A 17347-nucleotide genomic window follows, 5' to 3' on the forward strand; every position below is an offset into this window, starting at 1 on the left:
TTGAAGGATTCTTTCCAGTCCTCGGGCGAGAATGCCACGTCTCGGCTCTTCGGACTTAGGCTCTGCGACTCACAGTGGCCCGAGCGGGGTGGAGAGAGGGGGCGATGAGTCTCTTTAAAAATAATAAACCTGCTTAGCACCCTCTTTCATGAAAAAACTACTAATCTGCGACTCGGGGCGAGCTCAGGGGAACCAAACTCAGAAAAGGGAGACAAGGGCTCCCAAAGGTTAAGTATTAAACTTTCCAGATCAGATAGTTACGTAGTGTTTAGGGAGACATTTCGAACTGCTCATGGAAAGGTTTCACTGTTTGAAACCCCGGAGCATGTGATGCCCAGGAATCCAACACACTTCGGAGGTTTGTACTGACGCGCTCGGGGCGCGGCCGAGGGGCCTTCCCCAGTTTCGGGAGCACCCGTGAGCTGCCGAGGCAGAGTCTGGGCTGGGGCGCAGCGCGCCACCGGCCACCTTTTGAGCCGTTGCCCGTGAGCCCGATGCCGCCGAAGGAAGGAGCATGGAATTTAACTTTTTATGGAAAAGGGGCTACTCCCGATTTCATTTCTGGCCACCACATCGGCAGCCCCCGACCCCGAACGGCAAGACGACTTTCTGAACTTGTTTCTTTTTTCCCCTTCTTTTTCTTTTGACCCCTTCTGTTTCTTCTGCGGCCCGTCTCCTCTCCCCGCCAAGACGCCTTGTGCGCCGCCTCGCGCAGCTCCGCCTGGCCGCCCGGAGGGGGCCCCACCACCGGCCGTCTGTGCGCCTCGGGCCGCAGGCCCGCCGCCGAGCGCAAGCCCCGCTGGCCGCCGCCGGCATGCACGCCGCGGAGCCCCCGCCGCCCGAGGACTCTGGGACTACGTCGAGGCCGAACTTTTAGGTCCCACTGAACTAGGCCCGCGGGCCGGGTGGGGGGCTGGCCGCGGCACTCCCGCGGAGGATGGATGGCCGAGACTTCGGGCCCCCGCGGTCTGTGCACGGCCCCCCGCCGCCGCTGCTGTCCGGCCTGGCCATGGACAGTCACCGCGTGGGCGCCGCCACGGCCGGACGCCTGCCCGCTTCAGGCTTGCCCGGCGCGCTGCCGCCCGGGAAGTACATGGCCGGCCTCAACCTCCACCCGCACCCGGGTAAGTGCCTTGCGCGGTGCCCGCCCCCTGTTGTCTCCTCGGGATCCTGGGAGGGAGGCCCGGGGAAAGTGCTAGGTCCGTTCCCCCGGCGTTCGCAACGGGGGTTCGGCCCCTCCTTCTCCCTCGGCCGGTCCACTGGGTGCCCACGGGTTGCGGGCAGGCTCAGCTCCCGGGCCGGGGAGACCCCTGGGCCCGGGGCAGAGGCCAGTCTGGAGGCCCCGGTGGAGAGCGGCGCGCGACTCAGCTGCCTTCCCCGGCGCGTCGGGCCCTCCCAAGGCGCTCGAGTCTGCCGAAATCGGAGCCACCAGGGGTGATTCCAAACCCCGGACTCCTGCAGCTCGAGCCTGGGCTGGAGGTCTCAAAATCTGGGCGAGAAAAGAACAGACCAGCTCCATACCCTTTGAGACATCTGCTCCCAGAGCCAGAATAGTTTTCGTGGCAAATGTTCTTTCAGGCGCCGTGGGCCCGGGTTCGGTCCTTAGCTTCTCGACTCTCGTGCGGGGTCTCCAGCCAGCCCCGGCGCCTGAGGGTGCGGACGGACGAAGACCCCAGCCCTGGGAACGCAGCCTCTCGCGGGCGGGCAGCCGGCGGCTCTTGGGAGACCCCTCATCCCACCCCCACCCCACCCCCCCCGGGAGGAGGGCAGCAACCCCGGCCCCGGGGACCCCTTGTTCTCCTGCGGGAAGGCAGGGATGCAGACCCTGGGCAGTCGCCATCCCGAAGGTAGGGGAAGGAAGCGGCGCTGGAGCGGATCCGCGGGGCACGATCGGCGGAGGGAACACCGTGGGGCTGACATGGAAGCGCGGGAGGAGGTGGCCGAGAAGGCCCGGTGGCTTCTGCCATTTCCCGAGAGGGGCTGCCCAGGCTCGGTGGGGACCACACTGGAGAGGGAGAAGCTTGCCCCACGCGGGCCTCGGCCGCTCCAGTCCGGCGGGGTGGGAAGGGAGACGCGGGGACCCCCAGACTTGCCTTCGGCCGCCGCAGAAAACCCGGTTCCTCCTCCCCCGGCTGCCTACAGCTTTGTGCCTGGCGTCCCACGCTTCAACTTTTAAAAAATCCACCTCTCCCACAACAAAGCGTAGTCTAGGATTCTTGTGATTTCCCGGGGAGCTCCCAACGCTCCCTTGGCCTTGGGGTCTTGGAGGGGACACCTCTGGGCCGCAGCAGCCGCCTTGGCCCTGCCGCACCGACCCAGCCCGCTCGGCAGCACTCGCTGTTTTTGCCTCTCTCTTTGATTTTTCTCTTGGAACTTTTCAGGAACCAGAGTCCCAGGGCTCGGCGGGACAAAGGGCCTTTGTGAGGCGCCAGGCGGGGGAGGGGCACGCACGGGGGGCGGGGGGGGGGCCGGGAGCGCGAAGATCCCCGCCTGCGGGGGGGCCGAGGACCGGGTCGTGGCCTTGGGGTGCGCGTGTCCCCCAGGAGCTCTGCCCGGCCGGCCACGCTGAGGGCTAGGGTTTTCTCCCAAGTGGTGCGCTTCCGGTGAGGGAGGGGCGCCGGAGACCCTAGAGGAAGGGCTGGGGGGCGGCCCTGGGGTACAAAGGGCCGCTCGGGCTGTTCCCTTTTGCGCGCGCCCAGAGGCCGGGGTAATTTTTGTGTTTGCGCTCTTAAGGTCGCTTGGCCCGGCCCGGGGAGGTGGCAGGGTTCTGTGGCCTAGAAGTGAGACCCCAGTCATTCTGGCTGGCAGGGCCTTCACTCGCCTTCCGAGAGTCTGGGAGAGGGCGCCGCGGACTCCCGGTCTCCAGTCTGGCTGGGGCCTGGCCGCGGCCAAGTGTTCTAATGAGAAGCCGGGAAAGCAGCCACCACTCAAGGGGGCCAGGGCCGCGCCGAGCCCAGCCGCAGCAACCAGGCCATCTAATGCCCATTAGGTGGATGGGGACGCTGAGGCACGGGGGAAGGGGACTCGGTGGCGGGGCAGGCAGGACGAGGAAGTCCAGCGGGAGGTGGCCGCAGAGGCCTGTGCCGGCACTTTGTGAGTTAGGACCTGCCTGAGTTCTGCGTGCTCGGCGGCTGAGGTCATGGAGGAAAGAGCAGCCGGGCGCGGGAAGCGCCGCCACTCAGGCCGGTGCTCGCTCACCCAGCAGGGAAGGGTGGGGGGCTGGTGCTGCCTCTTGCTCCCCGCCGGTCGAGTGGCCGCAGTGAGACCTAGGGACCCCCAGACCCCGGGCCAACGCCCAGACCAAGGCCGGTGCTAATCCCATTAGCCAGGCGGTGGGGAACTGCTCCTCATTCACTGCTTGGGGCGGGGCGGGATTACAAATTTCTCAACGCAGCACCCGTCCCCGCCTTTCTTGCGGGGTGCAGGTGCTAAATTTTCCGCTTCCAACGCGCATCACCTTCTTGGCTGTCAGCTCCCTAAGTCTCGCCAACGTTATCAGCCGCCTCTTTATTTGTTTATGTTTGTACTGGGAAGCCTGGAGAAGCTGAGCTATTTGCCTCAGGTCACACAACCAGAGAGGCCGAGTTACCTCTGGACTCCAGCGTGGGCGGGAACTCCCGGCGAATCCAGCTTTCCAGGGCAGAGGGAGCTGCCCCGGGAGGGCTCACAGCTGGAAGGGACCCTGGCTGGGGGGTGGTGGCTGGGACCCTATTCAAGCAGGTATTGACAGGGGGGTTGGGAGACAGCTTTCTGCATCGTGGATCTGGGTGGAGAGGGATGGTTCCTTCCTCTGCAGAAGACGAGGTGAAATCAAGAATAAATGGGGTTTGGGATAGAGGGTCCCGGTTCCCTTTCCAGTAATCTTGAGTATTGATAGGTATGTGAGCCCTAAAATGTTCACAGCAGTCGTTGAAATGGGCAAGTAAGTGACAAACACCTGGTCGACCTGCTCCTCTGCTCTGCGGTTGGGAGGCCTGGACTCAGTTTTCCTCACCATTGCAATTAAAGAGCTATTAGCAGGATTTTGTGCTTGGATGTTTATTCTCCCTGACCCCACACCCTGGGCTGGCCCCTGGAGGATATGTGAATGGGGAGTGGGAACCCAGGATCAGGATGGGGAGGCCCTGCACTTTGGACCGGCCAGTGGACAATAGCGGGCTGTGGGCCTTCTCCAGGGTCTGATCAGCTCTATCTCTGGAATCCAGTCAGCCTACTGAGATTGATTTAAGAAGATTAATCAGTGGGACTGGCTGGTGGAGTGATGTGATCCCCAAGATAAGGGAGATTTGCTGGGTGCATCCTTGTCTGGGCAGAGGCATAGGGGAGGCCTGGGGAATGTTCTAGAATCTGGAAGGGCCTCCACAGCCCCCTGGCTCTCTGAGCCTCCTGGTTCTTTAGCTCTCAGCCTCAGCGCTGTCTTCTTTCCTCACTTATTCATTTACTCAGCAAAGGATTTCCAAGTGCCTCCTGTGTGCCAGCCACTGCTCTGGCCCTGGGAATCGGCGGCGACCAAACACAGAAATCTTTGCCGTCATTGGAGCTCCCATCTTAGTGTGTGGGGGCCAGGCAGTAAACATAAGTCAGCGAAGGAAGTCATTTTAAAGAGAGAGATAGACTGTGAAAGAAAGAAAATACCGAGGGACTTTTTTGGCCGGAGTGGTGAGGGGCTGTGAGCCCTGAGAATGGCCAGAGCTAGGGGTAGGGGGGTAGAGGTGGGGGGGGGGGGGGAGTGTGGGACCCTGCAGGTCCCTGAAGGCCAGTAATCAGGTCTTGGAATTTCAAACTCTGAGGAATGAGAAGTCAGGGTTTTAAATGGAGGGAGTGACTCAAATTGAGGGACATTTTACAGAACTAGTCTGGACTCTTAAAAAATGTCAATGGCATGCAAGACGAAGGCTGAGAACTGTTCCTGGTTGAAGGAGACGAAAAAACTGACAGCAAAAGGCCATATATAGCCCTCGATTGGATCTTGGATCAGGGAAGAAATTGCTCTAAAGAATATCACTGGGGCAATTGACAGAATTGGAATATGGACTGTAGATTAGCCGATAGTGAATATCAGGTTTCACGAAGTTGATCACTGTACTGTGATTATGTAGGAGATGGTCCTTGCTCTTCGGAAGTAAGAACACTGAAATGTTTAGGGGCCGGGGACTTGATGAACGCAACTACTCAGGAATGGCTCAGGAAAAGAAAAAAACAATATCTAAAATTTTTAGACGTGGGAGACAACGATAAATCAAATGACTTCAAATAAATCAACTTCTCACCCATTCACACGTAGGGTGAGAAAGCAGTTCACAACTGCCAAACCTGGGGAAGGTCATATGGCAGTTGGACTATTTGCTAGTCGTACTGTTTCAGACTTTGAGTTTGAAATGATTTCCAAATGGGCATTTAACAAAATTAGTCTGGATTGCTGGAGATCGGTAGATGGGAGAGAAGCAGGGAACTTGTCCGTGGTGAGGAGGCTCTCAGGGAGGTGATAGTGACCAGGGAGGGAGGCTGGAGGTGGCCAGGGTTTCGTGTCCTGTGGAGGTGGGGCTGCTGAGATCGACGTGGAGGGGCAGATGAGGAGGACAGCAAATGGATTCTTGGTCAGTGCTACTCCTGGAGGAATGGGGAGGAAGAGGTTTGAGGAGAAGGTGGTGATAGAGCATTCTTGATTTGGATGTGGCCAGGTCGGGGTGCTCTCGGCTCCTGGCGTGGACCAGTCTGCAGTCTGATCTCACGTAACTGCCACCAGGTCACTTGGAGCCCTATCTTTGGTCATGTGGGGTCCTGTCTTTCACCCAGAATCTACCCCCATCATGAACCTCACCTGTCCTTTACTTCCTAGCCCAGCTTTTGAGGGCACCTATGGGAGCTGCTCAGGACAGGTCTTGGGCCTCCCCAGGGGCAGTGGGGACCCCTGGCAGTGGCCAGTCTTGGCCCCCAGGGCTAGGGTCCTTGCCACACCAGCTGCCCGTAGAGGCCTGGCATCTGACTTTGGAGGAAGTCAAGGCCATTTGATCGGAATCACAAAAACAAACCATCTTTGCAGGCCGTGAATGCATTCGCCATCTGCATCCCAGGTTCTTTGATGAGCTAATGAAAGTGATGGACCCTCAGCCCAGAATAAAACCTGCTTCACACACTCTCAGTAATAATTTTGCATGTTCTGGGCCTTAGGCACCAGCTTAGGTTCATCTTGCAATCTCCAGATAACTGCTGGGGGCAGGAGGGCCTCGGGGCTGAGGTCGGATTTCTGGAGTTTAGATCTTGCTCCTGCACTTACTGGGTGATGACTCTAAGCCTAGATTTTCTTATCTATGAAATGGGTCCATTAGTGGTACTGAAGTGCCTAGCACACGAATAGCCCTGTGCAAAAGTTACAGTAAAAGTGATTGCTGTAATTAAAATTGTCCTTAACCAGTGACTCATGAATCCCTGGCTCTAGTCTGGTCCTCTCTGAGGACCTCTGAAATTGTGTACGTAGCCCCTTTTGTATGGTCCACAGCCTCCTTAGACTTCAGGGTGCCAACTGGAACCCATTATTTTTATTATTCTCCTTTTTTGGTGTAGTGGATACTCTGTGAAACGCTTCAATCTTGAGTGGTCAGTACTTGCAGTTTTACAAAATGAACACACTGATGTCACCACCAGCCAGCTCAAGATCAGGACATTTCCCGCATCCAGCATGTTCCCTCTGCTCTCTCCTGGTCACTATCCACCCCACACCCAACTTCATTCTTATTTCTGTTACCTTAGATTAGTTTTGCCTATATTTGAGCTTTCTGTAAATGGAATCATGCAGCATGTCCTTTTTGATTTTTAGCTGTTTTCACTCACACCAGTGTGTAAGATTCATCCGTATCTGAGGTGTGAAGCAGTTACTGATTTCTGGTTGCTGTATGGTATTCCACCCCGTGAATACAGCGCAATTCACATCACTCTTGTCTGTTGATGGACATTTAGGTTGTTTCCAGTGTTGGCTATGAATAATGTTGGTAGGATCATGCCCTTTTGGTGCACATAGGTACACATTTCTTTGGCCGTGTATATAGTATCTAGGACTGGAATTGGTGGGTCACAGAGTATGTGTAGATTCAGCTTTTGTAGCTGTGAGCTTTCCAATGGTTGCACCATTGTGCAATCCATTCCCTGTCTTCCCAGCACGTGATATTGTCAGTTGCTTTAAATTCCATTCATTCTGGTGAGTAAGTAGTAGTACCTAGTACCTAATTGAGCGTTCATCCCCCGCCCCCCGCTCCGCAACGAGCGGCATACGGGATCTTAGTTCCCCAACCAGGGATTGAACCCGTGCCCCCTGCACTGGAAGCTCAGATTCTTAACCACTGGACTGCCAGGGAAGTCCCCGTGCCTGCATCTTAAACACTTTTTTTCCCTCATTTTTTTAAGCTTTATTGAGGAATACTTTGCATCCTGTAAAATTCACCTAGTGAAAGTATACACTTCTGTTTTATGCGGAGTATAAACTTTAAAGTTAGGTGTCGTTTCAAAAGTCAGATGGTGTTAGAAGGATTATAAAGAGAACCAGCAATCCCTTGCCTCCTGTCTCCCCATTCCTGATGCCCCCTTTAAATTCTCTTGGCTGTTTTTCTTTTTTGGCCTTTTCATCCGTATTTTTCTGTAATCCCCTGCTTCTACTGCTAGTTATTTTTTAGATTTTTAGATTCTTTATTGCCATCTATAGAAGATGAGGATTTTGCATAGACTGTCCAAGTCTCTATCCTGACTCTCCCATTTATTAGTGTGAGACCGTAGGCAAGTTTCTTTACCTCTCTTACCTTGGTTTTCTCATCTGTAAAATGGGGATAATAATAGTATCTACTTCATGAGATTGTTATGAGGATTAAATCATTAATACATGTAAAGCATTTAGAACAGTATCTGGAAAATGATAAGCACTTAGTAAATGTTGATTGTCGTTGTTGCCTCACGCCCTCCCCTGCCCCCATTCCTCCTTCCTCTCTCCTCCCAATATTTGTGAAATACAGTTTTGTTTTGTTGTTGTTTTTGTTTTGTTTTTTGTTTTGGCTGTGCCATGCAGCCTGTGGGATCCTAGTTCCCCCACCAGGGATTGAACCTGGGCCCTCCTGGACCCTCGGCAGTGAAAGCACAGAGTCCCAGCCACTGGACCGCCAGGGAATTCCCAAAATACAATTTTGTTTAAATCAGTTTTATTATTATGGCTTTGGATTTGTAAATGTTTGTATTTAAGCCAAGTGATATAATAAAATTCATTTCTTTATTTCCTTGAGTTATTAATTGCCTCTTTTTCCCCCCCATTTGCAGGGATTTCTTAGAGTCTCTGTCTTCTCATCTCTTGGTATAGTTTTCATTTGGTTAGATCTGTTGGATGAGCTGCCTCTTTCTTTCCTTGGAGATGTCCTTCCTGCAGTTTTTCTTCTTCCTGCTCTAGTCTGGTTTGCCTGGTGCCTGGGCCTGTTCAGACTCACTGCCCCTCTGTGCTATGTTGCATCTCCTGTTTACTGATTCCCATTCCTTCCTCTTTCCTGCTTTCCTTATTTTGCTGGAGCATATCTTGCAGTAGCATTCTGTGAAAAGATACACAGAAGGCAATTTTTTTGAGGCCTAGTATACCTGAAGATGCCTTTATTCTACCTTCACGCTTCACGGGCATCTTGGAAATAATTTGAGGGAACTGCAACATCACCTTCTAAATTCCAGTGCAAATTTTGAGGGTATGATGTTATTTTGATTCTTGATCTTTGTACGTGAACTTCTTGTCTTCCCTTTTACAAACGCCTAAAATCTTTTAGAACCACGTAATAGTTATAGAGCATTGGCTCTGAAATTCTTACACGTGCTCTTCCACTTGCCACATGGCCTTGGACATGTTACCTAACTCTGTAAGCTTCAGTTTTTTCTTTTGTAGAACGAGTAATAGTGCTTACCTTTTACATTTTAAATGAAGACTTTTTGAACTACTATTAATTTTATTGGTATTTTATGATTTGCTTCTCACCATTTTTGCTATTCTTTCTAGTGCCTCTATTAGGTAGTGGAGCTCCTAGACCGATCACCTACTTTTCTTCTACTTTCTTTGCTATTTTCCATTTCTTTGTTTCTTCTGCTTTCTAGATGGTCTCAATTGTGTCTTCTAACTGTGCAGTTTGATTTTTTAATTAAGTTGTCATATTTTTAATGTCTAGGAGCTCAGTCTTATAATCTGGATGCTCCTCTTTTTTTTTTTTTAATATTTGTTTATTTTTATTTTTGGCTGCGTTGGGTCTTTGTTGCTGCCCGTGGGCTTTCTTTAGTTGTGGCGAGTGGGGCTACTCTTTGTTGCGGTGCGCAGGCTTTTCATTGCAGTGGCTTCTCTTGTTGCGGAGCACGGGCTCTAGGCGCACAGGCTTCAGTAGTTGTGGCTCGCGGGCTCTAGAGCGCAGGCTCAGTAGTTGTGGCGCATGGGCTTAGTTGCACCGTGGCATGTGGGATCTTCCCGGACTAGGACCAGGGATTGGACCCGTGTTCCCTGCATTGGCAGGCGGATTATTAACCACTGTGCCACTAGGAAAGTGCTTTTATTTTTTCAATCGCATCCTGTTCTTGTTTCATGGATATATTAGTTCTCATCACTTGCAGGATATTAATTATATTTTTTTTCTGGAGTTTTCTTCTCTCAGGCATGGTCTCTGTTCCCCTGGGTCTTTTTTGTTCATTTGTCTTTAACGTTAGAGACTCTGCAGGTGTCTGGTGGCTGGTTCTCTGGTGTCTCTTCATATTTAAGAAAGAGGCGCTAACAAGCTGACAGGACTGGGATCCAAGGGGGGGGCTTGTTGACCATGGTGGAAGTTTCTGACAGTGTCTGTAGGTCTTCCTTTCTGTCTTCCTCAGTCTCCCAGGCTGGAGTCCTGTTACAGCCTCCAGGGAGTTTAAACTTGGCCGCCCCTCTTCCAAGAGCTGAGTGTACCTTTTAAGAATGAGGATTTGTAGTACTCAGATCCCATTTTCACTTTAGTCCCCACACCAGCCTGAGAATCCAGCCCAAGACCCTCAAGGGTTCCATTCATGCGCAGTAATGTTTCCTTTTAAAACCGTGTTACTGCCATTTTTGTGAGTGTTCTGGCATCTGGGGAAGGATTTTTTTCTTTTCTTTCTTTTTTTGGCATGCGGGATCTTAGTTCCCCAACCAGGGATCGAACCAGTGCCCCCTGCAGTGGATGCGTGGAGTCTAAACCACTGGACCGCCAGGGAAGTCCTCTGGGAAAGGATTTGTCATGCTAGATCTCAGTGCCCTGGGATCCAGCCGCCTCTCCTCCCCTGGCCCGTGTGCCGGAGAGACCTGGTTCCTCTCTGTCTCCGCCTTCCCCACTAGGACGCTGCCCTGTTTTTGGCCGATAGTTCCTAGAAGGCCCTCCCTCCATCCCTACCTCTACTTCCTCTAGGCCAGGACCTCCTTTAGGGGGAAGAGAAATCAATGGGGAAATCCTCTGTAATTGCTTTAGAATTGAGAAAGTCTGGAGCCCTGGGGCGAGGCCGGGGTGGATGCATTTGCATATCATTGGCAAGGCTGAGGCCTTGACCGCTCTGGGCTGCCTTGGGATCCCCTTTATTTAGATTTGAGCACCTACTTTGTGGGCTGGGTGTCTGGTGGGAGCAAGGCAAAGTCCTAGCCTACAGGGGGCCCAGATTCTGGGCTGGGGGAGGGGCTGGAGTTAAACCCAGATTGCCCTTCTCTTGCTGTGACCTCTGCTGGGGAGGAGCTGGGAGGTCTGGGCGGCTAAAAGGTGCCTGCTGGGATCCGACCGTCTTGGGGTGAGGGCTGGCTCCAGCGGGAGGGGAGGGAGGCTGGAGGTAACACTTAGCCTGGATGAGGGAGCTGGAGGAATAAAGCCCCTCGGGCCAGCCCTCGGGCCCAGCTGGACTCCTCCCCTCCTGGGTGGGCGGGGCAGGTCAATCTGTCCTGGTGGCTTCTGAGCCTCTGCTTAGCTCAGGGGAAGAACCTCGGCAGCTCAAGATTCTCAGCCACGTGTACTGCGCGGATGGGAGCTTGGGGATGCTGGCAGTGGCCACAGGTCCTGTGGCCCAGTCACAGCACCAAGAATGTGCAAGGTAAGCCCCCCACCCTCTAGCTCTGTCCCTCAGCCTTGCTGGTCTGTCTTGTGTCACCTTCCTCGGGGAGAGGGGAGTGCCATGAAGCGGAGGACACAGGCACGGCCCCAGTCACAGTTTCTTTCCTTTCTTGCCTGCCCTTCATTTTACTTTATTTTTAAAGGTGAGAGCTTTATTTTATTTTATTTTATTATTATTTTTTTTGTTGGCCACACCGCGCAGCTTGCGGGATCTCAGTTCCCCCACCAGGGACTGAACTTGGGTCATGGCAGTGAAAGCCCGGAATCCTAACCACTAGACCACCAGGGAACTCCCGATTTTACTTTAGAGGAAAGTAAGGCTCAGAGAGGTTGTGTCACCTCCCCAAGGTCACACAGCCAGGAAGTGTGGGATCTAGGGGCCAGACCTGAGCTCTCTGGTGAGAAAGCCAGGGGCTGGGGAGAGATGGGGTATGAATAAGAATTTTTCTTTCTCTTTCCCTTTTCCTTTCTGGGCTCATTTTTATTTATTTACTTGTTTTTGTTTTTGCAAATTTTGTCAGTGTGAGAGTTCCATGAAAATTACTCATGATTGTGTTCAGATTGGCCTCCCTCTGCACTCAGTTTTTTAAATGATATTTTTTATTGGGGCTTAAAGGACACACAGAAATAAGCAGAGATCATAAATGTACAGTTTGGTTATTTTTTTCACAAACGGAATCAACCAGGTTAAGAAGGAAACCCAGGTGCCCTGTTCCGTCACCCTGTCCCAAGGTGACCCCTATCCTGGCTTAAACCACCTGCTCTGAATTGTCTGTTGGTGCCCTTCACGTTTGTGGAAGCATATAGTGTGTTCTCTTGGGTGTGAGGTTGTGAGATTTATCCTGCCCTGGTCGCTGTAGTGCCTTCTCCTTGCTGAAGGGGTTGCCTCCTGTGAGAATGTCACAATTTGTTTATCCAGCTCTTGTTGGACATTTGGGTTATTTTCCAGTTTTGGCAATTACTGGTGAGAAGATCTTTGAATTCCAATCTGCGATCTTTCTACACAGACCTGCGAGGGCATTGCTGGGTCAGAAAGGTTTCTAGATTCTGCCAAACTCTTTGAGAATGGTTGTACTGATTTATGCTCCCTCTGGCCATGTATTAATATTGTCCATTTTTCCTTTTTGACACATTAGCCCTTCTGGTGGGTGTGCAGAAGTTTTCATTCACATTTCCTCCATGGTTTATGAGGCTGAGTACCTTGTCATGGATTTACTGGACACTTGGACATCCTTATTTGCCACTCTCCTGTCGAATCTTGCCCATTTTTACATTGTGGTGTCTGCCTTTTGCTTGTTGATTCTCAGGCATTCTTTATATATTTTGGATACAAGCCCTTCAATGGGGCACAGATCTTTTTCCATGAGGTGGCTCACATTTTCGTTCTCCTAATGGTGTCATGTGATGAATAGACATGACTAATTTTCATGTACTTTAGTATATCAGTCTTATCTTTATGGTCAGTGCTTTTTAATGTGGTCTTTAAGAAAGCTTTGGCTGCCCTTGGGTCGTGAAGGAATTTTCCAGTGTTTTCTTCTAGAAGCTTTTGCCTTTCCAGTGTTTTCTTCTAGAATCTTTTGCCTTTTGCCTTTCTGCAGTGCACCTGGAAGGGATTTTTATGTATGGTGTGAAGTAGGGGGGTCAAGATTCATGGCTTTTCCCATATGGGTGTCCAAGCGGACCAGCAGTGTTTATTGAAAAGACCATCCTTTTTCTACCCTGTGCAATGGTGGGCCTGTTTCTGAATGGTCCTGTCCCCATAGGCCTTTTCATGTACCCATGTGCCGATATCACACCAGCTGCATTATTGGTATTTGATAGCCTAAGTCTTGCCACGTTATTCTTCATCTTGAAGGTTGCCCTGGCTATTCTTTTTTTTTTTTTTTTTTTAATTATTTATTTATTTAATTTTACTTTTGGCTGCGTTGGGTCTTTGCCGCTGCGCGTGAGCTTTCTCTAGTTGCTATGAGAGGGGGCTACTCCTCGTTGCAGTGCGAGGGGCTCTCATTGCGGTGGCCTCTCCTGCTGGGGAGCATGGACTCTAGGTGCTCAGGCTTCAGTAGTTGAGGCGCTTGGGCTCAGTAGTTGTAGCTCGCGGGCTTAGTTGCTCTGCGGCATGTGGGATCTTCCCAGACCAGGGCTCGAACCCATGTCTCCTGCATTGGCAGGCGGATTCACAACCACTGCGCCACCAGGGAAGTCCGCCCTGGCTATTCTTGATTTTCTGTGTTTCTATATAACTTTTTCTTTTAACTAGTACAATACATATAAGTTTGCCATTGTAACCATTTTTACATGTACAGTTCAGTGGCATTAAGTACATTCACATTGTCAGTCAAGTCATCACCATTAACAGTCACCACCATCATCTCCAGAACATTTCCATTCTCTGAACTGAAACTCTGTCCCCATTAAGCACTAACCTCCATCCCCCTCCCCCAGCCCCTGGCCCCCACCCTCTACTTCCCGTCTCTATGAATCTGGCTCCTCCAGGGACCTCCTAGAAGTGCCATCGTAACAATATTTGACCTGTGTCTGGCTTATTTTGCTTAGCATCCTGTCTTCAAGGTTCATCCATGTTGGGTCAGGGGTCAGAATGTCCTTTCTTTTTAAGGCTGAATGATATTTCATAGTATAAAGATAGACCACATTTTGTTTATCCAATAGACCCTTGGGTTGCTTCCATCTCTTTGCTGCTGTGAATGGGAATAACGCTGCTATGAACATGGGTGTGCAAAAATCTCTTCAATTTTTCACCCGACTTTCAATTTCTATGTGACTTTTAGAGACAGTTTTTCAATTTTCACAGCCCCTCCCCCTCCCCCAACCTTTGCCCCTACTGGGGTTTGGATTGGGATTGCATTAAATCTCTAGATCAGTTTGGCTGCAGCGAGCATCCTGATAAGGACCTCTTTGCCCACAAAGGTGGTTTCCTTGAGGGGGACCCCCAGAAGTGGGTCTGGGCTTTGCTAGCCTGCTGATTTGCTTCCCAAAAGCTGGGGGTGGGTTGGCCCTGTCCTCACCCTCCCTCCGCTGCTCTACACGCCCCCACCCCACCCCCGGCCCACAGTCAAACTAAAAATATGCTGATTTGATAGATGAAAATGATGTCATCCTGTTTCGATACTTGTTTGCGATACGATACTAACTTTCTCCTGAATTCGGCCATTATTTACTGTTCTTCATTTGTGAATTGCTTGAGATTCTTATTGAACGATAAGGCTCTTTCTTTATGAGACGGGGCATTAACCCCTGCTCTGGCTTAGATATTACAGAAATCTTGGGATGAATGGGAGTCTGAAGGTCATTTTATCCAGAGGGTCCTCGGACTATTTTCAGCGGCTGTCATAGAAACGGCTAAGTCACATGCCTGTGCTCTGGGCTAGAATGGGCTTTTTTTTGGGTGATAACCCTGATCTGATCATGCTGATGAGAGGCTCTGATAGCCTTTGGTGACTTCTTAAGGGATGCAGTTCCTTTGCGAGGCCAAAACATTTTAAAATACGAAGGGAAAACACATTTGTTTCTTGTTTGGTTGGGGAGGGGGTCTTTGGGAGTGAAAAGATGAAAACAGGGTCTCGAGTCCGGGTGCTGTGGCTGAGTGGAAAAGTGTAGATTTTGGAGTCAGAGCCTCAGTTTCCTCATCTGTAAAAGGGACAAGAATCTCTCTCCCTCCCAGAGTTGATGGTGGGGGTGGGTAGTTTGGGGGGAGGGTGGCATGAGGGTGGTTGGATTAGAGACAGAATGAAGTGAAGCCTTGAAGCCCTATGCTGGCTGTGAAGCAGGGCCCAGGAAAGGCTCCTCTTTGTCCTTCATCCAGTTCTAACTGATCGTGACCTTGCCCATCCCTCCCACCCGTAAATATTAATCGAGCACCTACTGTGTACAGTGTAGGTACACAGGGGGGCACTGGGGATGGCGTAAACCTACACTGTAATGCAGGGGTCTGCAAACTGCCTCCGAATCTGGCCCATCTCCTGTTTTTTGTAAATAAAGTTTCACTGGGACAAAGCCCAGTAGTTTTTAAGTGTTGTCAGGCAGGCAGAATAGGCCTGCAACGCCTAAAGTATTTATTATCTGGCCCTTTCAAGAAAAAGCTTGCCTACTCCTGTTCCAGTGGGTGGAGAGGGACAATAAACAAGGAACTACAATAAAGAAGGAGCTAATGTGTATATGGTCTGATAAGTGGTGATAAGAACGGTGGAAAAAATAATTCAGGAAAGGGGGTGGGGGTGGGGCAGGTTGCAGTTTACGGGGGCCCTGGTGACGGCGGGAAGGCCGCATTCGTCCCCCGTCACCTGGGCTGCAAGAGAAGGGAGTGAGGTATATACAGATGGGAGTATACAGATAACTTGCAGTATCTGGAGGGAGGAATGGATTCCAGGCTGAGGTGCAAAGGCCCTGGGGTGCAGCCCGTGGGGCTGTGCTGTCCCATATTCCTGCCCGAGCCTGTGATAAAGTCCTATGAGTCCTTCATTGTTTACCAGACCTTTGTACCCACCATGATCTCATCCAAGTCCCCCACCCCGCTCCCACCAGCGAGGACTTCAGGTACCTATTATATAGTCAGTTTCTAGAAGGAGCCCAGGAACTCCATCCATTACAGAGGCAAGGTTCCACTGACCGGCTAAGGTGGCCTCACCGTTGCCCTCTCTGGGGACCCGCAGCTGAGCGTGGTGCAGCCCCCTGTGGGGTTCATCCGGACGGGCCTCATTCCCCAGCCCCCAGCACCTGGGAGCCCTGCCTGAGCAGTGAGGGGAGGAAGGAAGGAAGCAAACACCTTTTCAGGATTCGAGTTCTGCCTCCTGGTGACCTTGGCCAGCCTTGGAGTCGGCAAAGCCCTGAAGCCCTTCCTGTGTTCTCAGTGTGGATGAAGGAGGTGGCGATGGCTGAGAACAGGCTGGCCTGCACCCCCAAACTCATAGCTCTCTGCTGTGTTCCCGAGATGCAGTGCGTGGGGTGGGAGGGGCTGGGAGGTTGGCGGGTCCCACCTCGGGAGGGCCTGTTAGCTCAGTCCTGGAGGGGGCACAGGCGGGGTGGGGGGGTGCCAAGGCTGGGTGGAGTGGGGGGCCCATGCCCAGCTCCCTGCTGCTTATATTCCCAGAGGGACCTGGACCTCTCCCCCGGGCAGGGGCACGGGCACGGGCACGTTGCCCCATAGCCAGGCCTCGGGACCTCCTTTCTTGCCCCGGGGGCATCCTTCCTCTCTCACTGGGACCGGAGAAGGGGAAAACCATTTTCCAAGCACCTCCGAGGGCCAGGCCCTGTGTGAGGGGGTTCCCTCACTCAGGGTCCGAGGGACAGTGGCCGGTCTGGAGCCAAGGGCCTGGCGTGGTGGGATTCCTGAGCTGAGGCCTTGGTGTGCAGTGTGCTTTTAGCACCAGCTGAGCGACTCGGTTGCCCCGGCCCGGTGATACCAGACAGTCTCTCTAAGCCTCAGTTTCTTAGTCTGTAAAATGGGGGTAACAAGATTCCTTCACTCCCAGGGCTGTGGGAGGGTGAGCCAGGATGGGAAGGTGACAGCCCGGAAACCTCTGGGCCCTGGGGCGCCCTGGGCAGCGAGGTCAGGGAGATGCAGTGTTGGATTCAGAGGCAGAGAGAGGAGCTTACGTGGTTTTTTTTTTTTTAAATCGAGGTGAAATTCACATAATGCGCAATGAATTATTTGAAAGCATGCCTTTCCATGGTAGGTAGTGCATTCATCATGGGCAACCACCAGCTCTCTCTAGTTTCAGAATTAAAGTTTTATTTTAAGGAAGGACAGATGGAATTTGGGTAGAGGTGATAGTCCCACTTGGACCCTGACCTGGAGCAGTTGCTGGGCTTCTTCAAACCCCAGGTTGTGTAGCTAATAAATAACGAGGCACTTCACGAAAGCATTTTACAAACGTGAGTTCATTGAATCTGTGCGTCCACGTGGAGGGGAGAGATTCCAGTTATCCGGCTCCTCAGCCTGGGGAAGTGAAGTAACTCACTCAGAGTCACAGAGCCGTGGGCGTTGGGGCCAGGGTTTGTTTTCCACTGTCCCCTGGAAGCCCCCCTCTGTTGCGCCTCTGTCCATGATGGGGGCCTGGCCTGTCAGAGGTCCCGTCCCTGCTCTGCTCCGGTTTCCAGCAGGGAGGAGCCTTCCATCCAGACTGTGGCTAAATTAAGTCTAAATTAATTAAAATTTAATAAAATTGAAGATGCGGTTCCTCAGTCTCACCAGCCACATGTTTCAAGTGCTCAGTAGCCACACGTGGCCA

At 52.1% G+C, this 17347-nt stretch overlaps 1 protein-coding gene across 1 annotated transcript in view; it reads left to right on the forward strand.

The window, feature by feature from the left end:
* The window catches only part of TNRC18 (trinucleotide repeat containing 18), an 86432-nt gene that overhangs the window by 1563 nt on the left and 67522 nt on the right, over positions 1–17347 (forward strand). The window contains 1 exon segment of the mRNA XM_059896726.1: positions 691–1124. Coding sequence (XP_059752709.1) covers positions 938–1124 — 187 coding nt within the window. The 5' untranslated portion in view covers positions 691–937.

This window comes from Balaenoptera ricei, chromosome 15 (genome assembly GCF_028023285.1).
Source record: "Balaenoptera ricei isolate mBalRic1 chromosome 15, mBalRic1.hap2, whole genome shotgun sequence".
NCBI classification, from domain to species: Eukaryota; Metazoa; Chordata; class Mammalia; order Artiodactyla; family Balaenopteridae; genus Balaenoptera; species Balaenoptera ricei.